Source organism: Callorhinchus milii, unplaced genomic scaffold (assembly GCF_018977255.1).
Source record: "Callorhinchus milii isolate IMCB2004 unplaced genomic scaffold, IMCB_Cmil_1.0 Scaffold9, whole genome shotgun sequence".
Taxonomy (NCBI): domain Eukaryota; kingdom Metazoa; phylum Chordata; class Chondrichthyes; order Chimaeriformes; family Callorhinchidae; genus Callorhinchus; species Callorhinchus milii.
Window position 1 is genome coordinate 7,737,257 of NW_024704750.1, and position 9,977 is coordinate 7,747,233.

General features: G+C 40.3%; 1 protein-coding gene across 1 annotated transcript; it reads left to right on the top strand.

Moving 5' to 3' along the window:
- The first annotated feature begins 983 nt into the window (after positions 1–983).
- psmc6 (proteasome 26S subunit, ATPase 6) lies at positions 984–8,132 on the top strand. The gene is given in 14 exon segments (NM_001292411.1): positions 984–1,081; positions 2,108–2,187; positions 2,273–2,312; positions 2,441–2,493; positions 2,900–2,967; positions 3,431–3,545; positions 3,740–3,827; positions 4,145–4,206; positions 4,309–4,432; positions 4,729–4,790; positions 6,353–6,473; positions 6,808–6,888; positions 7,359–7,430; positions 7,626–8,132. Coding segments are annotated over 14 exon segments (1,170 nt in total). The 5' UTR covers positions 984–996; the 3' UTR covers positions 7,745–8,132.
- Positions 8,133–9,977: the final 1,845 nt, after the last annotated feature.

A 9,977-nucleotide genomic window follows, 5' to 3' on the forward strand; every position in this document is an offset into this window, starting at 1 on the left:
TGGAACTCCCAATTTGATTTGGATACTTTTAAGCATGGTGACAGGTTTGGGTGTGTGTCAGAGACTCAGTTATCAAAAAAAAAACTGGATGGCATCATGAATATTTAAGACCTAGAATAAACACTATATAAGAACATAAGAACATAAGAATTAGGAGCAGGAGTAGGCCATTCGGCCCCTCGAGCCTGTCCTGCCATTCGATAAGATCAGGGCTGATCTTCAGACCTACCTCTAGTTACCTGCCCTATCCCCATATCCCCTAATCCCTCTGTTTTTTAAAAAATCTGTCAGTCTCAGCCTTGAAGATGTTCAAGGACTGAGCATCTACAGCCTTCTGGGCTGTTTCCTCAACTCTGTTCTAAAAGGCTGACCCTTAATTTTAAGACTGTGACCCCTGGTTATAGATTCTCCTACCGGGGAAACAGGCCCTCAGTGTCTACTTTATCAGCCCTTTAAGGAAGTTATATGTTTCAATAAGATCTCCACTAATTCTTCTGTACTCTAGAGAATACAGCCCCAGTTTATTCAGCCTATCCTCATAGGTCAGTCCCCTCATCCCAGGAACTAACCGAGTGAATCTACACTGCAGCCCCTCGAGGGCAAGTATGTCCTTTTTTTAATAAGGAGACCAAAACTGGTCTTTATATAGACCCAAACTATATTTTGCACCATGTACTTCTTTGACTAAGCTTTGGTTGCTCCGCTCTGACGTTGAAACTTTCCCAAGTTTCAGGTGCAGCGGGAAGGTGAGCCGAGGGGCGGATCAATCAGCGAATGGGTCCGTCTGTCTGCTCTTCTCGCTCCTGACCACTGGGGGAGCACAGCCTGTGGGGAGCACCGCGTACGGTGCGGCTGAAGGTGGCTCTGTCGCTGGAGGTCCTCTGGTGGTGGGCGCTTTGCTCGCCTCGTGCCACTCTTGCTGTTCGTGGCGGCTCTTTGTCACGCCGAGCGCCGGGGTTCGGTCCCAGCAGGCACCGCTTCAGCCCGAGCACCAACATGGCGGATCCGAGGGGGAAAGGGCTGCAGGATTACAGAAAGAAACTACTGGAGCACAAAGAGATCGACGGCCGCCTGAAGGAGTGTAGGTCTTCATCGGTTTGCATCTCTGTCGCGGGTCGCGTAACGAGCGGGGCCCCGGGGGGGCCCGTGGGACGTGCAGCAGCGAGGCCGGCACCAACTCGCTTTGTCATCCATTCAGAGTGAGCCGCGGGCCCGGCGCCTGGGGAGGGCAGGGCAGGGGAGGAGTGCCTGGACTTGAGGCTCCTCCGCGTTGACCTGACAGAGAGAGGGGTTGGGGGGGGTGGGGGGTTATCGTCAGCCGCACCTGGTTGTCAGATCCGAATTGAAATGTCAGATCCTTGATCGAGATGCTGCTCGGTTTCCGTTATAAGAGCGCCCCGACAGAGCCGACCGTGCTCTGTGCACCTGACCCTCACGCCTTTCAAGAAGTACGGTACAGCACTTTCGCGTTCGTTAAAAGTTCTCTCCCCTCTCTCCCCGGCGGGCGCGCGCGCGCGTGTGTGTGTGAGAGAGAGAGAGGAAGCCATGAGTACCGTTTGGGAGGTGGGGGATCGGGGCCTTCACCGTTCAGAAGTGCCACTTGTCCATCCATCTGCTGCTAAAATTGCGTGTAGGCAATAAGTCATTACGACACCAAGCTGCTATTTAAATAGATTGTTGTCGGCCTATCCTGTTTGGGTGAGTAGGGTAGCGAGCCTTTGAAACCGTGCACGCTAATTGCATGAAAACACATTAAATTAAATTACACCTTTGTCGCATTATCATCTTGTACGTGTGCGAAACGAGCGTGTTTTACAAATAGTGTGCGTTCATGAAGACAACGGTTCTTTAATTCGTTGAAAGAATGGTAACTCCCGTCTCAAACGCTACCCACATGAAGGCATATAAATATACAAGTTGATCCTGTGTAGAAATGCACATGGTATCTTGCCAGGGCAACATTTTCCATTTCATCTCGTCATATACAGTATATCCTGCATTTTTAAAATAGCAATTTCAATGGATTTAAAAGGATGTGAGGATCACTTAGGAGAAAGTCTGGTCAATCTGTAAAATCAATTTTTTTTTTGGCAATTTTCTTAAATAGTAAGAGAACAACTGAAGGAGCTAACAAAACAGTATGAAAAATCTGAAAATGACCTCAAAGCTCTTCAGAGTGTGGGACAGGTAAGTTTGTTGTTCCTTCAGAAAATAATTTTAAGATGCATTTTTATATCTTTCTCTTTGAGTTGAATAGTTATTTCTTTTATAGATTGTCGGTGAAGTGTTGAAACAACTTACAGAAGAGAAATGTAAGTATTCCATTCTGATTTCTGTAAGAAATCTGAAATATTTTTGCTAATTCTGTAACTAAACAGAATTTGTTTGTATTGTACTGCAATGCAGTTAAAGTGATCTGCCCATGTTGTTTTCTGTTTAGTTATTGTGAAAGCTACAAATGGACCAAGATATGTTGTTGGCTGCCGTAGACAGGTAAAGCATTTGAAAATTGTTCAGAAATCCCATATCTATGACCATGCCATACTGGATGCTGCAATGTTTATGTTGTCTGTCATAAAGCTTGATACACACCTGTTACCTTTTAAAATGTAGTATACATTTATGTGTCTGTAGATATTGAATAGGAGTGATACTTAGTTTTTTAAGAATAAATATTTTGGAAATTTGTCAAATATGCATGTCAACATCTTTCGTGACTATTTAGCGGCTATATGTATATATATATAAATAAACCAAATAGCCATGAAAGAGGTTCTGCTTGCTTTCGAGGTGGGAATAGGAATACCATTTGAGTACAAATGCTACTGAATTTGAAATCTGTTTTGGGTTTTTGGCATACTGTAAATATTTTCTTTTTCCTTCTCTTTCATAATTATAGCTTGAAAAAAGCAAACTGAAACCTGGGACTCGAGTTGCCCTCGATATGACTACTCTGACTATAATGAGGTAGGAAGTTCATTCCAAGCTTTTTACTCAGTAAGAAAAATATTCACTCAATTTCACTATGTTTGTTGTAACTTTATAAGGTTTTCATAGGTCTCAACTGAATGACAAAGGATTTGTGTTGTATTTTGTGGTTATGTCCAGCAAGTGTTGGTCAACATTTTTTGGAAAAGCCATTGGAAAAATATGCCAAATGGTTGGTCTTTCATATAATAGTAATTTTTTTTCAATAAAGTGTTTGACTCACTATAAGTGGGTTAATTATGGCGCATCTTTGATTGGTTTTATAGAATAGTGAGTACAGTCCTGTTATGAGGTAAAGGAGTCTGATTTTGATTTTGGTTGTTTTGAACAAAACAAGAGGAACAAAATAATGAGATAAAATTGGTATTCAAAATGATGTTATCTGATCAAGCATAATGGCAAGTTGTAATTGCAGTTGATGTGAATTATTTGTGTTAAACAGATACTTGCCAAGGGAAGTGGATCCATTGGTATATAACATGTCTCATGAAGATCCTGGAAATGTGACTTATTCTGAGATTGGTGGACTAGCAGAACAGATTAGGGAATTGCGAGAGGTACGTTTGGCAGATCATGTCCAAATCCCTGACTGTCCAGCACCTTGGGATGTCCTCCCTATGTGAAAGGCGCTATACAAATATAATTAGTATTGTATGTGTTGTTTTGGTGTAAAACCTGAACTGCTTTCCATGTGGCTGTTTGTGCCTAAATTTCTTTAATTGCTGTAATTGATATTATTCTGTGTCTGCAGGTTATAGAGTTGCCTCTTACAAACCCAGAACTGTTTCAACGTGTAGGGATAATTCCGCCAAAAGGGTGCTTACTGTATGGACCACCAGGTAATATTTAAAGAGCATTTTATATAATTCTTTATGGTCTAGATTCAAATCAGATTGCGTGTAAAAAGAAGAAAGATGTTACAGTGGTAGTCTGAGCAGAGTCTACCAGCTTGCTATCACAAAATATGATTTGAGGCAGAGACCTAAAAGGTATGCTGAATTTCAATCCGTATTTATTGTTCCATGCTAGCAAACTGCTTTATCTGATAATGGAGATATCTTTAAAAAAACATCAATTGAACTATTGTGAAGTCCAATTTTATTTAATATATTTTGTGAGAATGACAAGTTAACTTTTTTCTTTTGCTCTCTTTCAGGTACAGGAAAAACACTCTTGGCAAGAGCTGTTGCCAGTCAATTAGACTGCAACTTTTTAAAGGTAAATTGAGAAATAACTTCTTGATCAGTTTTCCACTAAGATATAATTGTTTTTAGTTGACATGCTCTGTTTTTGAAACTGAACATTGACATTTTTTTGTAGGTTGTTTCCAGCTCTATTGTTGATAAATACATTGGTGAAAGTGCCCGTTTGATCAGAGAGATGTTCAATTATGCTAGGGATCATCAGCCATGCATCATTTTTATGGATGAGATTGATGCTATTGGTAAGTTTGCTGCTTGTCCTTTAACACAGAATTGCAATCAACTGCATTACCAAAATAATGTAATCTGCTTTAAAATCCAGTCTCACTTTAGGCGCTTGAGAATTAACTTGATTGAAACTTTTCTTTCCCAATAAGGTTGTAAGAACAAGACTTGACTAAGTGTAATGTACTGTTCTGGGTATAATACATGTTTCAGAATAATTTACTGCTTAATTTGTAATGGTTGGGGGATGGGGGTTAGGGGTAGGGAGACTCACTTAATTCAGGAAATATTCTACAATGACATTTTGTTGCAGGTGGTCGCCGTTTCTCTGAGGGAACCTCAGCTGATCGAGAGATTCAGAGAACTTTAATGGAGGTTGGTGAATCAAACTATTATTCAAGGTTAAATATGGGAGACGTTTATAATTTTTAGCCCAACCTTGTAGAACTTTGCTTGTTTTGTATAAACCTATTTGTGGAAGCTTTTAATAATATTAATTTAAATATCTTGGAAAATCCATTACTTATGAGGCCAAATATATATTCTAATTACTGACTTGATTTATGATGATGTAAAATATTTCATTAAAATGAATATGAATATATCCCATAGATTGTTCCTCAGTAAATTTATATGTGGTGCATCGTCATAGAATCGTACTGCACATGATTTTGAAAACCTCTATTTGGTCTCCTCGTAACCTTCTCTGCTCCAGTGAGAATAATCCCAGCCTCTCTAGCCTTTCCTCATAATCAAGGTCCCTCATTCCTGGTACCATCCTTATATATCTCTTCTGCACCCTTTCCAATGCCTTAACACCCTTCCTATAGTGTGGTGCCCAGAACTGGGCGCAATATTCTAACTGAGACCTAACCAGTGTTTTATATAGGTTAATCATAACCTCCTGACTCTTGTACTCTATGCCCCTATTTATAAAGCCTAGTAACCCATATGCCCTTTTTACAGCTTTATCTACTTGTCCTGCCACCTTCAAGGATTCATTTACCTGAACCACCAGGTCTCTCTGTTCCTTCACCCCCCTTAAGATTGTATTACCAGCCTGTATTGCCTCCCCTCATCCTTTCTTCCAAAATGCATTACCATTCTGTCTATGTTTTCCTGCAGTTGGCTACTATCCTTCTCACTGTTTACTATCCTTCCTAACTTTGGGTCGTCCGCAAACTTGGAAATGGTGCTTGCTATACCCAAGTCCAGATCATTTAGATATATATACATTAAGAAGAGCAGTGGTCCTAAAACCGATTCCTGGGGGACGCCACTGTACACTTCCCATCAACTACTTATGTCATGGGTTAATTATGTGGGACTGTAAATCTCTGGGTTTGATGTCCCAAATGCTGTTTTTCATTCCATGATTTCTTGTCGTTCTATATTATTTCAATAAAGAACACTGCATACAAGCTAGCTACAACTATTCTTGTTCCGCTGTAGCTATAACAGTCATTAACATTTACGGTAACTTGCACTTATGTAGCACCCTCCGCCCAGGGTAGCTTCTCAGAGCGCTTAACAGTGGCGGAGCCTGTCTTTGAGCTGGGGGGTGGGGAGGTGGCTGTAAGGATGGTCGAAAAGGAAGGTTTTCAGGCTGGAACTTACCACTAGGAGATTATTATAATGCTGCTTCTCTTTCCTGACCGAGCTGAATAACAAGGCTTTGAATAATAAGGCTGGCAGTGAGCAGGGCTGATCCACCTGTTAGCAGACGTGTCCTGGTAACATCCTCTGAACCATTGATCATGAACCAAAATTGAAAGAAGAAGATTGAGTGCTTAGTTTGTACAAAATTCTTGCTCATCACAGTATGTAAAACTTGAGTGGATATTGGTTCTAAAGCAAGATGGCATATATATCATTATTCTGCATACATATTAAAGTTCTGTATAAAAATAATTTTGTTTTGTTGGATTTTGTTGTAGCTACTCAATCAAATGGATGGATTTGATACACTTCATAGAGTTAAGATGATTATGGCTACAAATAGACCAGACACTTTGGATCCTGCATTATTGCGTCCTGGAAGACTTGATAGAAAGATTCGTAAGTATATAAAGCTTTCAAAGATTAAGTACTGTTGGAAGCTTGTGCACAATACAGTATATCCCTGTTATACTCAGGTTGTAGACCTTAAAAAATAAAAATTTGTATGCCAGATTACTCCATCCTTCCAGTCTGGTGACCCAGAAGTCGGCTGGTTTGACTTTCTGTGCCCCGGCTTGCGTTTTGCCTTTTTGTTTGAGGCAAGTGTGCGTAGTGAATCCGGAAGCACTGATGGGTGATTGTTCCAATTATATTACTGGTTTGAATTTTACGGCATCTGATTAGTATTATAACAGGGCTCAACTGAATTTTGAATTGCATTTTGCAATTCTAGATATTGAACTTCCAAATGAGCAAGCAAGATTGGATATCTTGAAGATTCATGCAGGTCCTATCACAAAGCATGGAGAAATAGGTATGTCAAGAATATTAAGTTTGCTTGCATGTTTTTCATATTCTGTAAGTAATATCTTAAAAGTAGAAAGTGTACAATAAATGAACCAGAATTTGATTATTTGTGGATAATACTGTGATGAGTTCACAAACAACATTTAACTAAGATAAGTGTAAACCTGTGCCTTACCATTTTGTGACTCAGTATGATGGGACTCCAATCCAACTTCGAACAGTATCTTTGAATACTAAACTTTAAACGATTTAATTCTGCTTCCCTTTACTCTCCCAAACCTTGGAAGTATTTTAATATCCATACTCTTTGAAGATGTTAGGTGTTCCAATATGTTTTTGTAATGGAGTTTTGTTCCCATTCAAAACTATTCATATCTATTATCCTTGTTGATAGTGATGTTTACTCTGTTCTTTGGTTCGTTACATCATTAAAATTAAGACTATTTGAATGTGTGAATTTACTGATTATATTTACAGATTATGAAGCGGTTGTCAAACTGTCAGATGGATTTAATGGTGCAGATTTGAGAAATGTTTGCACTGAAGCAGGTACAGTATAATTTTACAGGTAGTTTTGTGTTATGATGTTTTGAATCTGCATTGTTTTTATAAGCTTTACAATGCAAAAGTGTTGATTTCCACCAAAAGACTGAAATGCAGAGATGTTTTTAGTATGGATAATATTTGTTATTCGTATGATGGAAATTAATGTCTTTTTTGAATATTCACAAATTTCCTTTTAAGGTATGTTTGCGATTCGTGCTGATCGTGACTATGTTGAGCAGGAAGATTTCATGAAGGCAGTCCGAAAAGTTGCTGACTCTAAGAAGCTAGAATCGAAGCTTGACTACAAACCTGTATAAGTTAACCCTCCTTTTTGACTGGAATTGTACAGCTTTAAAGGGGTGCAAATGGAAACGTGTATCTTAAACAGAAGAGTGAAATCTGGATAATCTTTCTATACTGTTTGGTTACAGGTATATAGTTTGCTGTAAATGGTAGGTAACGACTAATAGTGATGTTCTGACATATATATATGACAACTTGTTTCTATTGCTATCATTTGTAACTGCTGGAAGATGTTTTTGAGAAGCAAAAGTTGCTGTTTGAGATCTGCCTGTATTAACAGTGTAACAGTGTCCTTTTGTATCCAAGATGACACTTAGGGGCTTTGTGGTACAAATGTTCAAATGCAAATATTTCGATCAGTTGTTTACAAATTTTCCCCCAAACTCAATAAAATTTAAATTTACAAGAATGAAACTAGCTATGTCTTAAATGCATCGTAATATATTTTCTGTTCTGGCGTTGTGATTGCAGTGCGTCCATTTATATTCAATCTTAAAATAGATTCATTCAGTCTACTTAATGTTTTTTTTAAATGTATGTAACACTACCATAACTGCCTTCATTATGAATGACAGAATCAATTGGATCAAACTAGAAATAGAATGTTTGGAATATAGATTTTTCTGAAATGCCTGGTTCAGGTTGGTTCATTTAAAAACGTTGGTCTTGTATTATTTTTTACAACTGACAGTATAAGTACCAGCAACACAATAAACCAAAATTGGCATTGTTTAATTTGGAGTTTTATTATGGATGGGGGTGTGGAGGAGTGGGAATGAATGGATGATATTTCAGGTGAAAAGTAGCCAAAAAATGGGTTTTTTATGGTGGATTATAAATAACTACTGCTACTTGAATCTACTGCGAATCAATAGCAGCGTTGCACTGCTAGCAATCGTGCAGTGTTTGAATCCTAAAACTATTCCTACCCAACAGGTGGAGAGTGTTTCAGAGAATGGTTTACTCTTCATAGTGAATGTTAAAGAAGAACAGATTACATCATTGGAATAAAACTATCTTTAAAGAAAGGGCACTGTTGGTTTTCTGTCGAGTCCACAATTTTCCCAAATAATAGCTTTCTGTGCATTCACTTCCAAAATGTTACATTTGATAAGCAGTATTTAAATACTGAGGGTGTGTTGCATTGTCAGAGATGCTGTCCTTCAAATGAGACGAGGTCCTGACTGTCTGTTCAGGTGGACGTTTAAGATCCTGTGGCATTAATCAAAAGAGAAGGGGGTTTCTCCCGTTGCCCTAGTCAACAAATTCCCCAAAGAAACCCAGTCACTCACTCCATGGCTGTTTGTGGGACACTGCTGTGTGCAAACAGATTGCTGAGTTTTGCCCACAAATTACACGGTCAATCCACTTTACAGCATATCCCATGAAACGCTTTTGAGATGTTTTGACGGCGTGATAAGGTGCTACGCCAAACGCAAGGATTATTATCATTATCACAGCCCGCTGCGCTGAGTGCGGGAGTCGAGGCAGGAAATCCATATTAGCTTTCAAGAGAGAACTAGATATATGGGAGCGGGGAGGGAAAGGCGGGTAGAGGGGACTGAATCAACCGTACCACAATTTTGTGCGCAATGACCCTAAGGTAGAATTTCTAGCCATTTAGAATGGGCTGCAGGTGAGTGGCCCAGCAGCCGGAGGGAGAGCTGCGGTACTGAAAGGCTTTGCAGGTCTCCCATATGTGGTGTGGTGGTGGTGGCTGGAGTGTGTGTACAACAGGCAGTGAGTGAGTGAGTGAGTGAGTGAGTCCTGTAGCTCAGTGGTTACAGCACTCGCTTTGCAAGCGAGTAGACCCGAGTTCAATTCCAGGCAGGGGGCGAAACCTTGGGCAAGTTTCCTTACTCCGCACAGAGCCTAATCACCCTCCAAAAAAAAAAAACCAAACAATAATAAAATCGGGTCATTTTCAATCCACGTCCGTTTGCGGGGACACGGCCGCGCGCCATCGGCTGCCGCGTTCGCCCGCGCGCAAAAAAAAAAATGCAGTCGGTTCACTTTACAGTGTGCGTTCTGCGAAGCGCTTTGGGACGCGAAAAGCGTTATATCGAATGCAAAGATGATGATGATGATTATTATTATTATTATCACTGGTGACTGTGGGTGATTGACTGAGAGCGGCTGCTGGAGGCGGGGTTTGTGCGTCAACGTGCGCGCGGTGGGCCCGCGCCTGCGTGGTGACGTCGTTGATGTCGGTCGTCGTCGTCAGCGGCGGCGGCGGCAGCACCACCA